This window comes from Pundamilia nyererei, unplaced genomic scaffold (genome assembly GCF_000239375.1).
Source record: "Pundamilia nyererei isolate P.nyererei 1_Seehausen unplaced genomic scaffold, PunNye1.0 scaffold00137, whole genome shotgun sequence".
Taxonomy (NCBI): domain Eukaryota; kingdom Metazoa; phylum Chordata; class Actinopteri; order Cichliformes; family Cichlidae; genus Pundamilia; species Pundamilia nyererei.
The window spans coordinates 637,554-655,102 of record NW_005187538.1 but is presented as its reverse complement, the minus strand read 5'-3'; the positions used below and the strand labels follow the sequence as shown (position 1 = coordinate 655,102).

Here is a 17,549-nt window from a genome sequence, read left to right as displayed (position 1 = left end):
GATCTCAATTTCAGTGAAAATAATCGTGATTATCATTTTTGCCATAATCGAGCAGCCCTACTTCTCTCCATGGCAGAGCTTTGCTCAGCTTTGTGAATGGCACTGTGACCTGTTTCTGGACATGTTCTTGAGTCCATGCAGTGATTTCCATGTTTTTAATGCAGTGCCACCCAGGTCCCACAGATGTATGAATTTCTAATCAAGTAGCTCAACTTTTATTTTTATTTCTTGGATGCATATAGTTATAGTTTTAACCTTTACCCTACCAACTTGCTCTTCAATCAATGCGAAATAAAATTTCCAATAAAATTTGTAATGCTACTATAAAAACAGCTTACTTTCTATATGTACATATCATTATGGCTTTAAGTCTAACATTTGGTTTATAATACCAGTGAGCTGGTATTTCGATGACCTCACTTTGATAATTTTAGCATCAGAGTTGGTCATTTACCAAAAATTCTCCCAAACATATTGAGTGCTGCGGTCAGCTGTAATTAGAAATATCTTGAGCATGGGATCATTTTGGAGGACTCTGCTGTTCAGAACAGAGGCTCTACTTTGTCCCCTGCTTTCCGAAACACTCCCCGTGCTTGTAATTGTATAAACACAGCATCTGTTTCCCTGTCAACCCCCTACAGCCCAGGGTGCAGACTGTATTGACTTCAGACAATGAGCCTCAGTTTGAAGAGTGGGAGTTCAGCATATTTATACCATGATGTTTGAGCTTAACTACGGATGACATGGATTTTCACCTGAAACCACATGATGCTCGACGGCATTTTTTAAAATGTTGCTGTTCCTGTAAGAAGGGTGTCTCGTTTCAGTCTGGAGACATATTTTAAATTAATCCCCACTGAAGTGAAACATCTCTGTACAGGAATCTTGTGACTTTAAAAAAAAAAAAATTTAAATCCAGAACATAACAGAGCTGTGGGATGCATCTCATTAATATCTGTCCTTGTTTCTTTGATAGGACTTTGTCCACCACTTCAGTGTGCTGCTTCCAGAGGGCACCAGTGCTACCAGAGAGGGAATCCGGCAGTGCCTGGACCAGCTAGACCTAAAAGCAGATGGATATCAAGTTGGAAAGACAAAGGTAATCCTTCTCCCTTCTTTTCTCCAGATCTTTTATATCAGCTTAAAAACTGTCGAGGCTATTTCTGATGTGTGTTACATTTTCTGTGTACGTATCCATGATATGAGAGTCATTCACTGAAAAAAATGTGAGGTTTTTACATTGTTTCAACTGATTTCTTTAGCTTTTTTTAACAGTTAAATACAAGGAAAACCGTGACTGGTCAAGGACATTACGGATGGGGAGTTGGGATAAACTCATTAAAGAATCCTCTTTAATGAGGATTTAAAAAAAGAAATGAGTGTCACATATTTGGTATTTTTGTCTAGGGTATGAATGGGGCATGATAGACGAGTGCATGTTTCTGGGATGGTGTCTATATAATTAGAGGGTCATTCTTGACATTCTTGTGACCACATATGCATCCAAGGCTTTCTGAAGCATGTGTGTTTGCTTGTAATTGATTTTTTTTTTTTTTTAAGTTTTGTCTCAATAAGTGTGGATGCCCTGTACTGACTCCATCACGGCTCCTCCCCTCAGGTGTTTCTGCGGGAGGCTGAGCGTCAGCAGCTGCAGGCCTTCCTCCACAAGGAAGTTCTGAGACTCATCGTCATGCTGCAGCGGCGATTCAGAGCCCAGCTGGAGAGGAAGCAGTTTGTCCGGATGAGAGAAGCAGCGGTCTGCATCCAGGTATAGTACAGCGCTCTTCCCCGTCACTCTTTTCATCTCCATCTACTTTGCATCAGTCATTTCCTTATGTCTGAGTTCTTACTATAGAATTTGTGAGATTTTTAATTTTGTTTTGTTTAATTTTATGCCTATATCAGGCAAAAGGGTCTGTGTATTGTAACTGAAAATGAATCACAGCCCATTGTCCTCTTTGTTCTATGTAATAATGTGTTAAGTACAGTGCAAAGTTTGCAAAAAGAATATGAACGTACGTGGAAGAACACCTCACTCACAGATGATATTGTCAGCCACCTCCTTATGCCAACTATTGTAATTTCCTTCATTTTACACTCCCAGTTAAAAATAAAAAAAATCGAAGTCCACTTTGAACGAAGGTGCTTGTACATTATTGGATTAGTTGTCTTCGATGAGCATGAAAGATGTTTTCATTACAGAGATGGTGGCGCTCTGTCCGGTCCATAGACGAGGACGATGACGACTATGACCTCAGTGTCCAGGAGGGGGCAGCTTTGTGTCTGCAGAAACACTGGCGAGGTTACAGAGATCGTCAGAGGTTCAGGCTGTGGAGGGCGGCTGCTCTGGTGCTACAGAGGGCATGGAGGTTCTGGCTCCGTCGGCGCTGCACGGCAGCTCTGGTCATTCAGGCAGCCTGGCGCTGTCACCGAGCCAGAGAAGCCGACTTGCGCCTGTATGCTGCTGTGATACAACTACAGGCAGTTTGCAAAGGCTTCCTCACCAGGCGAAGGTAAGCCATGCACCTGTTTATAGAAACTTGAGGTATATAAGCATTTTAAAAGGGTCAATACTCTGAAAATAGCTTCTAAGAGTAGATGACTGTGTGATTTTTATTTTTTTTTCTCCCCCCTCTAAAGCTGGTTAAAAACCAGATTAATCTTTGCACACAGCTCCTGCCATGTATTTGGGCATTGTTCAGGCTAGGCTTGGTACATGTAACAGCATAGAATTACGCAAGCAATCCGTCCCAAAGCAGCTCTACAGCTGAGCTGCTGTGAGCTCAGAATTTGTGTATGAGACTCCGACACCGCTGAATGTTCGAGCTAGATCAAATTTGTCATCAGTAGCTTTACTTGTACAAAGAGTGATGAAAGATGTTAGATGTTTAATTTACGTTAACACAGTAATACTTTCCTGATTGTCAGCTTCAAGAAACTAAGAGAGCAGAAACTCAGGGCGAAAAGGGAGCAGCAGGAACAGCTCCTTCAGCTCCAGAATGGCCAGGTGAGCCTCTCGCAAGACGAGGAGGAGGAGCCACAAGAAATAATTATGGGACTGGACCTCAGCACTTGGGAGGATCGTTCCTACGAACAACGAGAAAAGAGCCTCCAGGAGGTGGTTAAGGAGGCAGGAGGAGAAGATGCTGCGACAAAAGAGAGCCCCTCCAAAACACAAACTGAAGCAGCAACTTCAGTACCAGTACCCTCTGTGACGGTGCGAGAAAGGGCTAGGACTGCAGATGAACCTAGCCAGAGAACCACCCGGGCCAAGAGAGAGAGCCGGCGGATGAGAGAGTTGGAGCAGGCCCAGTTCAGCCTGGAGCTTCTCAAAGTGCGGGCAAATAGCGGCGGAGCAGCGTCCCCGTGCGAAGACCGGCGCTGGTCTCTTGAGCTGGTGCCTCCTGCAAGCCCACCTCTGCTTTCACCCCAAGGCACACCTGACAGCCAGAGCTCCAAAGGCAGCTTTGAGCTTCTCATGATGGATGAGGAGCCACCAAAGGCCAGAGAAGAGGTGACAGACATTGAGGACCCCTTCTCCCCTCTCCCGCCACTTTCTCCAGTTTCAGACCCTAAGGTGGATGTTGTTTCAACAAGCCCCAAGCCAGCGGAACCATACAGGACAGAGCTTTCTGATACTGTTGCCCACCAAGGCAGCCCGATCAAAACGGACCCCGCCCATGTAGATCCGCCCAAAGTCGACTACCTCCCAACCTTTTATGTCCCTGCTGGTGAGGGCAGCGCAGTAATCTCCCATTCTGCTGCAGAATCTCAACAAAGCAAAGATGCAGCCGTCTCCACAGCCACATCCGTCATCAACAGAAGAGAGTCAACACGGCGCCCAGTGGTGGTGGTCATCAGTATGCAGAAAGAAATACCACTAAGTGAGGAGCTGAGTAACGCTGTCCGCCCCTCTGTAGAAGTTCGAGATTCTGCAGCCCAGACGGGCGACTTAACACCTGCATCAAAGAAACCAGACAGACCTGCCGTCCCTGCTCCCACCTCAGTGCCTCAAGCGGACCAGACTGTCATAGAGAAGCTGGTGCGCCTGAACGAGGAGAAGGAGGAAAGGCAGCGTAATCAGCAGCAGCAGAATGAAAAGGAGATGATGGAGCAGATAAGACGTCAGAAAGAAGTGCTGGAGAAGCAGCGTCTCTACTTCGCTCAGTATGAAAGAGATATGTTTGAGAAACAAAAAGACGAGGCTCTGCTCAAGATAGAGCAGAGTCGACAGAGCGGACAAGATGTCAGTGGAACCGCAGCCTCCAGGAAGCCCCTCAGACCCATTTCGGTGCTGGTTCAGAGAGCAGCAGGGGAGGTTCCTCATACCAGGACGCTGTCAGACTCCACTGTTCCTCAACCCCAGCAGCCTCCACCACCTGCTTCTCCTCCTACAAAAATTCACATGGAGAATAAGCCAGTTCCCGAGGGCTGGGCACCCAAACTCACACTAGAGTCCAGAGACAGGGGAGGAATTAAAGAGAGAGCAACTGCCAAGAAGCCACCAAGCGATCAAGGCACTGCTGTTGGTATGAGAGATAAGCCTGGCAGCATCTTCTTCTCTCCAAATGACAAAGTGACATTTGCAAAGTGAGTACCAAATTAAACTATTTATGCATTTTTATTTTTTGTACTACAATAGCAGATTTGAGGTGGAGGCTGGGACTTTTCACAGAGCTTGTCTCGTTTCTCCAAATAAACATACATTTTGGGATGTTTCAAATGACTCCGAAGTAACAGAAGAGTGTCTTTAATTTTTCTTCCATACTCTGGAGTTCTCTACCTCTATTAAGCAATAAGCATGACACATTTGTTCATGCTTATTACTTAATAGATTCACTACATTGATGAAATTTTCTGTGCTTATGTTTTTTCCCATCAGGTTTGCCACTGATACTGTCACTAAAGACACACAAGCTGCCATCTCCAAAGAGGAACCAACGTCTGTGCCCAAATCGTCTAAGGGAACAAAAGCGCGGGATGTAAGCAATTTTTTAAAATGAGCATTTTGTTTGACGTGTGTTTGCATATTTTCAGGAGTGCAGTTTTGTATTGTGAACGAATGAATCTTGGCAGGATAGCTCAGCTAAGCATAGCGCAGCACACCAACATGAGGACCACGATGCACTGAAGCTCAGGTTATTAAAGGCTCCATTAAAACATGCTGTTATCACTTCTGGTAAACTCCAGGTTGGCAGAGCGGGCCAAAAAAAGAAAGCCAGAATGGCACGGACCCGCTCCGACTTCCTCACCCGCACCCCCTTTCTCTCAGTTGGGGGCGATTCAGACGAGGAGGACTATGATGGCGACAGCCTCCACAGCCCCCGTCATTACACTCTACCCCACTCCAAACAGAGCTCCACGGAGACATGCCTAAGAGAGTCCTGTTTCAGTGACTCAGACATGGTAACAGGCGCCATCCAAGCCACAAGTGGCCCTCTCTAAGTTCTTATAAGCGTGGCTTCTCTTTCTAACCCACTCAGCAGAGAGAGCATAGGTCTGCATCACACCTCTGAATCAATATGAGCTCCAATAAATTTCTCTTTTCTCAATAATAATTTTTTTTAAAAATTAACAAGTTTTCTGGCAGGTATTTCAAAGGCATATTGGAATACCTGCCTTGAGATCATTTTGGATTTTATGTTTCGGGTAATGTGTAATATTCATGTCAGCTTTTAAAGACGTGAATTTAAGCACATCACAACTTTGAATCTACTACTACATTTGATAACCGCTCTAGAAATCAGCAGTGAGTGTGAATCTGGATTTATGCATCACGATGCAGGAGACCTTTTGAAACGTGTTCTTCCTGAAACATGAAGCTTTTTAACATAGATGCTTTTCTAACATAATTTGGCTTCATTTTCTCTCACAGTTCCTTCCTTGGTAGTAAGATTTGCATGTCACCTGATTCTTCTTTCTCTTAGCAGATAACACCAGCCACTAGCCAAACCTTGAAAATCATAAAAGAAAAATTTGGTCTTGATTTTTTTTTTTTCCCCATCACTTAAACTCTTATTCTCCTCAACTACAAAAAAACTGAACTGTATCATTTGTTTTCAACTCTATATTACAAGCCTTGTGCTTTAGCATTTGTGTTATACCTTTTTTCCATCATGTTTGGCAAAATGTAATTTCAGCCAGTGCAGCACCAGTGATGTGGTGCTGCCATCTAGTGGCTCATTTTTGCCTTTAGCTCATAATCATACTTGAACAAATGGAATCTCTTTTTTTCTTCTTCTCATTTTGTCTTAAAAATGTTACCTGTCCCGATGTTGTTTCAGCCTGCAAGCTCCGAGGAGAAAAAGAAGCTACACAAAACCATGTCATCAGGCGATTTGGTCAAAGAGGACTCGCTACGTAAAAATTCACAAGATGGAAGGTTTGCTCTTCAACTTTGCATTTCTAGCAAAAAATAGGAAAATGCACACAAAAGAAAAGCATAACTATATAAAACCATATAAAAACATGAGCAAAATAACATATATACACATCGATTGTATCACATAGTGCTATTACCTTCAGAAAAGAGTCTTCTGCATACAGCCATGTCTTGTCATTGACACGATTTTTGTTTTTGTATGATTTGGGCTTTTGAGACTTTTTCATTTGCTTGTCACTTCTGTTTCCTTTCGACTAGGAGTCGTAAGATTCTTGGGCCGCGTTTTTGGGGCAAGAGCAAGTACGGGGATAAGAAGACTTCCAGAGAGAAGCTGATCTGTGGGGCTGAGGCCTTGGATGGAGACACTGGAGACACTGGTCCTCTGCTTGGAGAAGGTGTGATTTCAGATATACTGTTATTATTCTTTTTGTCTTTTAAGAACTGAAAGTTGTTGAGTAGGAGATAATAGATGCTGAAAAGCTTTTTACTAAATAAATGTAATTAGTTCTTCAAATATATTGAATAAAAATAATATTGTTGCCTCTGAAGCGTCACTGATTGGAGTTCTCTTCCTTGTAGCAGGTCAGGAAAACATGTCGCCGCCATGCAGTCCTGATCTGACCTTAAATCAGTCATTTAGAGACTCGAAAGAGAACAGGGAGCCATCTCCCAAGGTAAAGCGGAGGCGGAGTGTGAAGATCAGCAGCGTGGCTCTGGAGTCTGCCCAGCGGCAGAATGACACGCTGCAGATACTGACCTCCATCGGCGACTACAGGAGCATGAACGACTTCCTTGTGAAGAAGGTACAGCAGTATATGCCATCTGCATTACGTAGAGCTCGAAGATGAACTTGAGTATCAGAGTTTTGATTCTTTATATTTGAACTGCACATCAGGTATTAGTCCAGTGTCGTTTATGATCATGCTATGTTGGTGTCATGTTTTAGATCAACGACTTGGATGCAGAGGACAGTAAAAAGGACACCTTGGTGGACATCGTGTTTAAAAAGGCTCTGAAGGAATTTCGTCTTAATATCTTCAACTCCTACTCCACAGCACTCGCAGTAAGTCCTCTGAAGGCTTTTTATATTTGAATATAACCATTCAAACTGAAAAGTCACGTGTTCCCAGACTAGAAAGATAAATACTGCACTCTTCCTGTGACTCCTCCCTAGATGGATGATGGTAAGAGTATCCGCTACAAAGACCTTCATGCACTGTTTGAGCAAATCTTGGAGAAGATAATGCGACAGGAGCAGAGGGACTGGAGGGAGTCTCCTGTCAAAGTGTGGGGGAACACCTTTAAGATTTTCCTGGACGAGTTCATGATTGAGTACAAACCTGCACACTGTGCACTCAGTAAGGTAATGACACTCTTCTCACTGTACAGGTGAATAGGCACACAAATAATTTATATTTACAAAAAACTACTGGGTGCTATTTATTGATAATGAAATATAATAAGAAGTAAAATATCTCTTATTGTCATTTGTCTTTTTCTTTCTTTTTTTAACTGCAGCCATTGCCAAAACCTGAACGCAAGAAACGAAGGAAGAAGGACACAGACAATGTAAATTTGCCTTTATCCTCATCAACATTAAGGGCATGCTCACAATCATTGCAAAAAATAGTGATGTAATCAGAAAAAAGTGCACTCACACAATATAAAATATATGAACGCAAACTCAAATGAACCTGTGCTCTGCTGCCCCCTGCAGGTGGAGGAGCATAACGGCCACATCTTCAAGTCCACCCAGTACAGCATCCCCACATACTGTGAATATTGCTCGTCGCTCATCTGGATGATGGACCGGGCCTGTGTGTGCAAATGTGAGTATGCACGCACAGTGTCACAGCTAAAGAACCCCTGAGTGTAATACAGCCAGGAAAAGTGGACGCTTCGAAGGCCACTGAATGTGGAGCGTGCTAGCACAAAAATGTTTGTGACAGAAAACGAATAATCAAAAAAAGGTTTTAATCCTGGATGTGCTGCTTTGTCAACCTTAAAATATATGTGATGCTGTAATTTGCATTGTCGCATGAAGAGTAGACCCTCTGATGGAGGAACATCAGTAGTTTTAAAATGAACTAATTATAACACTTTTAATAGTTAACTGAACCATAATGAAGCAAATCCCAGATTTACTCCTTTAAAACATCCTCTGATGGAAACGGTGCAGATAAAGTCGAGCTTGTTGAGGTTGTCCGAGGTTCTTGCTGAGTGAAGTTAAAGACTAAAAATTCCCAGAGTGGTGGAAAGACCAAATAATTGAAATGTCCTTAACACTGATGTCAGTGTGCTCCATACACGGACACACATACTGTTGGTTCCATAGCAGAGGGCATTAGACTTTCACTTTTATATGTTTCATAGAGACTTGGCCTCAGCCTAACCATGACCTTCATTCTACACATAAACGTAAACCTTTAATTGCTTATGTGAGCTTGCTTCCCCCCAAAAGTATGTACAGACACACATCTGTGCTTCACGTGGATGTTCACATGAAGTTTTGCGCGGACACACACACACACACACACACACACACACACACCCCTTCTCTGGCCGAGCTGTGCTCAGTCTGGCCTCAGAGATAGAGCCCCTCCCTTCTCTCCCTCCTCGGCCTTAATCAGATTGTTTTCAACTGGACTCATGGGGTCTGCGGCTCCGTGTCTCCAGAGATTTCTCCACACAATTTTGCCCTTTAGTCACACAGGATGTTTTCTTCGTGCCAGCCAACACTGCTTTGGCTTCTCATGTGCTGAATTTTTTATGTTTTTTTTTTAACCTTTTCTTACAACTTCTGCTGAATAATGAGGAGGCACTGTCTTTCTGTGGATAATGGAAATGATGTGTTTGATCTCTATGGCTGTGTCTATCCAGTGTGCCGGTATGCCTGCCACAGAAAGTGCTGCCAGAAGACGACCACCAAATGCAGTAAGAAGGTGAGTCGGCCATATTGTGCACCGTCGCAGTGATGTCCCATGACAGTAATTGTGTTGTTGTGGGTTTATGTACAGTAGTTAGTGTTATTTCTACTTTTTGATCTTATGAAAATTGTTAAAGACTGTACTTAGTTTGCTGAATTAATGATATTTAAACTATAACATTAGCTTTGGATGAACTCTGAATGGTGTGAAGGCATGTGTCATATGTGTGTTTTTATAAGAGCATATTATGGTTGTGTCTGAATAGTTCGATCCAGAACTGTCCTCCAGACAGTTTGGAGTAGAAGTTTCTCGCCTGACTAACGATGAGAGAACAGTGCCTCTGGTAGTGGAGAAGCTTATCAACTACATTGAGATGCACGGCCTCTACACTGAGGGAATTTACCGCAAATCTGGTTCCACCAATAAAATTAAGGAGCTCAAGCTGGGACTTGATACAGGTAAACTTGGCTGCAACTCAGTGAGCAGGTGAACGGTGCTAGCTGGTTTTAAAAAGCTGCTTGCAATTACTCAGTGTCTGCGTTTTGTGTCTGCATTGTCTTTGTGGTCCCACAGATGTGGAGAACATGAATCTGGACGACTACAACATCCACGTTATTGCTAGTGTTTTCAAGCAGTGGCTGAGAGACCTGCCTAATCCTCTGATGACATTTGAGCTGTATGACGAATTCATACGTGTCATGGGTGAGTGGTCGCATATGCCGACTATTGCTGTGGTTCAGTTGAATTGCACTTGAGAATTTGGCCACACATATTCTGCAGACATCAGAATGTATGTGTATTGGTTTGCTGCTGCAATAGTAAAAAGTGAGTTCTTGTGTGGGATATTAATTCACAGGTTTGCAGGATAAAAAGGAAATGACCAGAGGTGTGTATTCAGTTATTGACCAGCTGAGCAGAACTCATCTAAACACTCTGGAACGCCTCATATTTCATCTCGTCAGGTAACAGTTTTTTCCTTAATATGTGAAGATGATTTAGTTCCTTCTTGATAGACAAGTAAAACGCAGAATTCATTCTTTTAGGATTGCTTTGGAAGAGGAGACAAACCGTATGTCACCTAATGCCTTGGCTATAGTTTTTGCTCCTTGCATCCTTCGCTGTCCTGACACCACTGACCCACTGCAGAGCGTCCAGGACATCAACAAGACAACAGCGTAAGGCTATGTCTAATGTCTGTCAAACAATTCACTGCCTTTGTCTAAGGTAATAGATCTTGGTAAAGGAAAACTGATGTTGACTTAATCTGTTTCATATCGGAACAGTAAAGTTAAGCATGAAAAACCACACTGGTATCCCTTTCTATGACTGGGACGCAGCTGTGGACCCAATGGGTCGCCAAGGGTGGCCATTTCCATTATAGACCACACCTGGCTGTACCACACAAACAATAACAAAGCCTCTGAGGGGGATCAACACATACTCAGAAGCGGAGTTATGGCCATTGACACACATTTTAATAGCATAAACACCCATTTAAATAACAGCATTAATGAAAAGAATAAAGTTTGTAAACATTCCAGATTCCTTTTTTCTTATGGTCTTAATAAGAATGATTGATTGATAAAACTGAATAATCAGTTTTTATTTAGAATATAAATAATATATATAAAAATAGTCTGGCTCCAGTACTGATGAGAGAAGAAAGTGGGGAAGGTTACAAAGGAACAAGCAGTCAGAACAGAGGTCAGCTGTGGTGATTTTAGTCATTACTTAGTAACAGAACAGCATTGTTGCTTCATATCAGTTCAATACGGTCTGTTTTTCCTCAGTGCTGTCTCCAAATGTTTGCTTTGATATATGTGTATTTGGAAATGAGTTATAGTTTAATACTATATAAATATATATAATAATATATAAATAAAGTTGGATTGATTTGAATTGCGTTTGGCCTGCTTTGCTGCAGATTTCCTCGCTAATGGTGGATAGAGTTAGTGGCTTGAGAGATTTAATTTACTTTCTTGACAGAAAACCATAGAAATCAGTAACCCAAGCGGAGAGAAATGCCATATATTGTACTGTATGGGGGGAAAAAAACTGCATGGAGAGGAATGTTATATACCTTTTTATATGAAGTTATCGTTTTGCAGCACTGTTTGAAATTTCCAGTAACTGAAGTTTGTCTCTTGCTGCCTCTTCATAGGTGCGTAGAACTTATTATCTGTGAACAGATGAATAAGTACAAAGTGAGACTAAAGGACATCAGCACTCTGGAGTTTGCTGAGAATAAAGCCAAGTCCAAACTGACGCATATCCGACGGTCAATGGTAAGCTCAATCAGCATGACCAGGCCCACGGTTATCAGAGAAATGACTCATTACTACTGTAAATCTACCTAACCTTTACTCCTTCACTGCTTGACCTGCCATGATTTCCTCCTTTATAACCTGCTTCTCTCCTCCCTAACATGTCTTTTCCTTTACCCAGAGACCAGTACTAATAGCTGTTAGATTTATGTGCATAGCACACATTACGGTATGTAAACACACACCATGGTTTGCATCCCCAAAGAATCATCCAGTGTTGTGGTGTACAGAACACTGTATCCAGTATATGTTGAGATATAAACATCTGTCATCTATCCATCAAGCACGAGTCATCACGGCACTGAGTCTGTTTTGTTGTTGTTCTTCTTGCCATATTGTGTTCTATTACCATCTCATGTGGATGCAATTAAATCTCATAATTAGATTTACTTTATCGCTGTATGTTAATAGAATGTTTTCAGGGCATTCAGCATAAAGGCTTTTTAGGAAACTGTCTACATAAATTGTGGACATAGGTCATCATTGTGTTTTTCTTCTGGCTTCTCTTCTTCGATGGGTTGGAAGACTTTCATTCCCCAACGAAGTGCCATTTTAGTGTAACGCAGGGGTGTCAGAGTCATTTTAGTTAATGAACCATGTTCAGGAAATTTGAACACATGCTGACCATTGTATTAAAATAAAAGAACTCACTCACATGTGATTTTTTTTTTTCCATTTATAAAATGTCAGTCCGGCTTTAGTGTAATACAGCAAATAGCAATTAGCACATTGTGGGTCAGTTTCTTTGTGAAACTGAAAATAAAATAACTCATGATCCCAAGGTTGAAGGCTGTAAAACCGATGATTAAGGATACTGGTTTAGATTGAATTTGCACAGTTTGGATAGCCACTCATGATGTGATTCATTCTTAACAATTTCCAACACAATGCCTCCCGGGGCCAAATACAGTAGGTCCAAAGAAAAACCTTCCACTCCTTCTCAGTATCTATGCACAGGGTGAGATTGAACCTTTCTGTGGACTGGATCCTGCACACAGGCAGCAGGCTTTGACACCCCTGGTATAATGCAATTAGTAATATTGTTGCAACTTTAAAGAAGCACAAGATGGTGTCCTCCTGAAGTGTAGCTATCACTCAGTCACTAGAATTACCAGATTATTTCTGCACATTAAGCTCGACCATTTTGAACCTGGCACTGCTGATATTTTGATTCTTATTACTTTTGCTCAAAGCAACCAGATGCAGCCAAAAAGGTAAAGTTTGTTCATAAACTGTGTCTGGGTTTGATTGGTCAATGCACGTGTGAGTCAAGAGCTGCCAGCTCAAAGAGCTGTAATGTATATAACAGCGTTTACATTTTATGATAACCAACATTTTAAAAAATTAAAAGTCCACTCTTGATTTGCTCCTCAGGGAAAAGGTCGCTCCCAGCGACCAAGCTACCACATACCTTCACCTCCTGTTAGTCCGCGGCTGCAGCCTATGGCTGACGCTGCCACAGAAGAGAGTGGCGGTGAAGAGGGAGCGGAGTCGTTACCTGACATCCCGGAGCATCAGCAGGCAGCCATGCAGCAGGAAGAGAGGGTGCTGACAGAGGAAATTGAAAGCCTTCAGAAAGAGAAGTAAACATTCTCACTGTGCTTTAAATGTTGAATTATCTGGCTTGTGTGTTGCATTGATGCCAGCTGTGTGTCATCACTTGTGCGCAGCTCATTTGTTTTTCTGGATGATGCTTGTCTCTACAGGGAGGAGTTGACCTTTGAGATGCTGTCTCTGGAGCCACGAGCATCAGATGATGAGACCCTGGAGTCTGAGGCCTCCATCGGTACAGCTGACAGCTCTGAAAACCTTAATGTGGACTCTGAAGAGACCATTTCTGACTTCTCTGGTATGCCATACTGATCATTCTAAACTGCCTTATCATTCACAATTCTTCGTGTGCATATAAAAAATATTGACCTCTTTGCATTTTTTGGGTGGGGGTTTCTCCAGAGAGAGGTCCTTTGTTGACATTGCCCTGGACTCTGAAATCTGACGGGAAGAGCCCCCGACGCAGAGTTCTCCGCCGCCAACCTGCGTCTCTGGATTCTGTAGACTCGTGTTTCACTGGGTCCTCGTACTCCTCCTCATCACATTTCCATCCTTCATCGTCTTCTTCTTCCACCCGGCGCTTTCGTTTCCAGTCCAAGTCTTCTGGTGTCAGCTCGGGTCCATCACAGGCCGAGAGTCTGACTCCACCCATAGCCTCCCCATCCTACAGCTTAGACAACAGCTCTACCGGAGATCAGGAAGTGATTTATGATGAAAGGCCCCAGTTTACCAGCCGAGGCACTTACAATCCAGATAAGGGTAAGCAGAAACTTAAGGGAGCCAAACATACTGCCCCAAGGCCCTCCAGAGAAGGTGGTGGTCATGGCAGGGACCCTTCAGACATGCCACAGCCTGTGGTAGTATATGGAAGTAATGAATTCATGGTATGAAGGACAATGAGACACCAAAGCGATCCCTATCCAACTTCCTGCCAGGCATACATGTTCCCAATGGGAGGTGACAAACTGGCAACTGATCTCCACTCCTCAAACCACTCTTGCTTAGCCTTTCATTCTTAAAATCTGCAAAGAAATTTCCCCAAGTGCTGTGTACAGTGTTTCCCCCTCCTGAGGCGGGGAGGAGAATTGTCTGGAAGAGAAACAAGAATCAGTAGATGGGCTCTTCTGTGGATGAAACTGCCAATCGTGCTCTCACAGTGTCTTGGCAACTCTTTACTCGGCGCCAAGAGGAGACAAACTGAGCAGGAGGACAGAGAAAAGGGAATGTTGGAATATGCAGAAGAAAACACGGCATCAGGGAATATTACAGAGCTGGAAAGCTGAAGCAGTGTACTACAGAAATTGAGAAGAAAAACAAATCGGGCACCATCAGGCGTCGCAGATGTTACAGTGAACTTAAAGCTCACGACTATAGGCTGCTTTATGAGTTTACAATAAATGTAAGCAGCGGATGCTTTGTTATTACAAAATAATTTTTCCCTTATTTAAAAATTTTAATGTCACAGAAATTCTTTATAGCATATAATATACAGGTATAAATACTGTACAAAGCCGGAACACCAGCCTCTGCTGGGTAGTTGAAGTCAAATATTTATCTTGGTTTATTTTTTTTTTTGGTTTTTTAAAATTGAGATTCTTGAACAGAGATGTTTGGGTTTGGGCAGTGGATCCCACACTTCTGTTGTGTACATGTGCCGAGAGCTCATGCGTGACTGTATGTTTGTGTGAGACAGAAAAGAAAAAAACCCACTTAATGTGTTTTAAGTTTGTGCTGCTTTTTTTTTTTTCCCCTTACAAGGGAAATACAGCCATCAAAGGGACCAAGTCAGCTGGTGTGTATTCCAGCCAAGGGGATCCCAGCTCTTTAGGAATGTTGGAATCTGTGATAAAATTCCTGCATTCACCGCTTAACAGCCATACAACTGTTATGTACAGTACAGGTCATATGTACAGTATAGAGAACAAATGCCATTCTATTCTTGAAATCCATTATTACCCACTCCCAAAGCCATTCTCTTCTGTCTCTTAAGCATTTGCTCAATAGCAACCATGCAAGAACATAAAATCATTGTCTTGTCATTATTAATGTGTGAATGTTTTAGTTGAAAATGTCCAACTGCATAAGTGCAATTCTTTTCTTTAGGCCTGTGTTTAAAATAGGGAATTACTCATTTTAATAACAAGAATGCTAACAGGGGCACCTTTAGAGTCCCACTGCTAATTATTCATGATAGTGAGTCAGCCATGCGCTATGTAATGACCCTGAAACTGAAGGAGCTAATTCCAAGTTGTGCATGAGCCAGTAGGGGAATTTGACATTAGGTAGTTAGGGGTAGTTGGATTGGATTAACTGTGCAAAAACAATGTGATCCAAACCAGAACAATTAGCAGGTTTAGACTAACAAACAATATAAAACCCTTGAATGCACACAGTATTTGGCTGTTGTAATCCATAATGTCTGCAATATTACTATTCTGTTACAAAATGCTAATTGGACTGGTTCATATATAGCGCTTTTCTACTTAAGCACACAAAAGGCTTAATACAGGTCTTATTCACTCAAACACTAATATAAGCACTAGCACTATCTACCGTAACATTCACTGTCTGGTGACTAGATTAGAAGCAACTTGGAGATTCAACGTCTGGCCCGAGGACACTTTGGCATATAGACTGGAGCAGCCAGGGATCGAAGCACCAACCTTCTAATTATTAGTTGACCTTCTCTACCACCTCCACCACTAATATTACTAATTTATTATCATATTTCTGATTCTCTTCTGCTTGTATTGTTGCACAGCATTTTACCATTTCTTGATACACTTGCACAAAAGTGAGCCACTCATATATTACTCCCGCTCGGCCATGGAAACCCATGCCACGAAGCTACCAGCCCAAAGTTTCTGTGCTGATGTTAATGCCAGAAGGTCTGGAGCTCCTGAGTCAGCAAAGCGTTGGCGAATTTACACACCATGCACCTCAGCATTCAGTGATCAAGCTGTGATTTTTACGTGGTCTGCACTTCATTAATGAGTTGGTGTGACTCCTAAACACTTCCACTTTGTAAAGACATCACTTACAGAAGATCATGGGATAGTCAATTCAGTTGTATTTATAAAGCACCAAATCACAACAGTTGCCTCAAAATTCTTTATACTGTAAAGACCTTGCCTCTCTAAGCAGGCATTAAACAAACATGTTAGAATCCTATTACAGCTCAACACTCACATTCAGCGAGCTCTTTAGAACAAGTTTGTAAAGTCAGGCTGCATGGCTAGGCGCTGGGTTTTATACACCTGTGCCAATGGGACAGAAAGCTTGATTTCAAAGATTAAGGGGTGTGATTTTGTCTGTTTATTGTACTTGCCATTTGTCACTGCAAGCAAAAGGCAAAAATGGCTTTTTTTTTCTTTTCTTTTTTTTTTTAACAGGCTTTTTTGTGATAGTTGGGTGACACATTTCAGAGCTGTATAAATGAGTGGAAAGTACAGATACTTCCACACAGGAACGCTGTATGGTCTAATTAACAGCCAGTCTGCTCTGTGGCATTAAAAACAAATTCTATCAAGAAGAAAGAATGGAGAGCCTTTGAAAGAAGGTTCACTGTTGAGAGATGGCTGGCAGCAGATTGAGTTAAATATAAACTGGCTGTTTGTGAAGGATGCAGTGACTAAAGTGTCATCTACAATAAATCTGTGGGAAAGAGATAAGTAAATAGGATGGAAGACTGAGATGATCAACAGGGAACATCTGGTGACCATGATGTTCACACAAGTATGACACAAACAGGGGGACTGTCACCATTAAACTGTAAATGAGGAAATATCTGTCAGAAAAATGGTGCTCCATCCCTGCAGGGGACTTCCAGAGATTCAGCACCAAGTTGTATCTGTACTTTCTGTAAACGACCGACGACAAGTGGCACCATTTTTTCTTTATACTCATCCTTGTATCGATCTGATGATTTGTTCAGTGTATTCTGTAACAAGCATTTATCCAGAGAGACTGGATAAATGGACTGTTTCATGTTACAGGTCTTATCAGTTTGTAGTTTTGCAGTCTGTTCTCACCTGGAAAGTGAAATAGGACCCCATTCAAGCGTCTTCCTCTTGAAGTAGGACAGGTACTACATACTTTGTTTCCTGCATTCTTTCATTCTTTATTAGCTGATTTTGGTAATGGTAATATGGTTTATGGACGTATTCTTATCAAACCAATCCAGATGTATGGCTGGGGGCCCATTTCTTTTTAGTAAGGTTGGTAATTCAGTAATACAACCTGAGAGACACATCTGGCCCTTTAATTGAAAACGGCTACAACAGTGTCTACAGCGATCTGTACAATAAGATGGAGGCTGGTGCTGGAGATCTTGTCAAAATCCAACAGTACAGAAAAGTACTGCTG

General features: G+C 42.3%; 1 protein-coding gene across 5 annotated transcripts in view; it reads left to right on the top strand.

Annotated features, from left to right (window-relative positions):
* Nucleotides 1-15,209, top strand: part of myo9aa (myosin IXAa) — a 95,773-nt gene extending 80,564 nt beyond the window's left edge. For 3 of the 5 annotated variants that reach the window (XM_005743969.2, XM_005743964.2, XM_005743966.1), the window contains 23 exons: nt 977-1,099; nt 1,619-1,768; nt 2,203-2,513; nt 2,929-4,590; nt 4,883-4,982; nt 5,191-5,406; nt 6,285-6,382; nt 6,641-6,777; nt 6,962-7,185; nt 7,329-7,445; nt 7,557-7,745; nt 7,901-7,951; nt 8,100-8,211; nt 9,263-9,324; nt 9,575-9,767; nt 9,883-10,011; nt 10,166-10,271; nt 10,353-10,484; nt 11,471-11,594; nt 12,827-12,847; nt 13,008-13,216; nt 13,340-13,482; nt 13,587-15,209. In XM_005743969.2, coding sequence (XP_005744026.1) covers nt 977-1,099; nt 1,619-1,768; nt 2,203-2,513; nt 2,929-4,590; nt 4,883-4,982; nt 5,191-5,406; nt 6,285-6,382; nt 6,641-6,777; nt 6,962-7,185; nt 7,329-7,445; nt 7,557-7,745; nt 7,901-7,951; nt 8,100-8,211; nt 9,263-9,324; nt 9,575-9,767; nt 9,883-10,011; nt 10,166-10,271; nt 10,353-10,484; nt 11,471-11,594; nt 12,827-12,847; nt 13,008-13,216; nt 13,340-13,482; nt 13,587-14,074 — 5,097 coding nt within the window. In that variant the 3' untranslated portion in view covers nt 14,075-15,209. The remainder of the gene's footprint in view (nt 1-976; nt 1,100-1,618; nt 1,769-2,202; nt 2,514-2,928; nt 4,591-4,882; nt 4,983-5,190; nt 5,407-6,284; nt 6,383-6,640; nt 6,778-6,961; nt 7,186-7,328; nt 7,446-7,556; nt 7,746-7,900; nt 7,952-8,099; nt 8,212-9,262; nt 9,325-9,574; nt 9,768-9,882; nt 10,012-10,165; nt 10,272-10,352; nt 10,485-11,470; nt 11,595-12,826; nt 12,848-13,007; nt 13,217-13,339; nt 13,483-13,586) is intronic. The other 2 variants (XM_005743967.2, XM_005743968.2) reach the window with 2 other exon arrangements.
* The last annotated feature ends 2,340 nt before the right edge of the window (nt 15,210-17,549 follow it).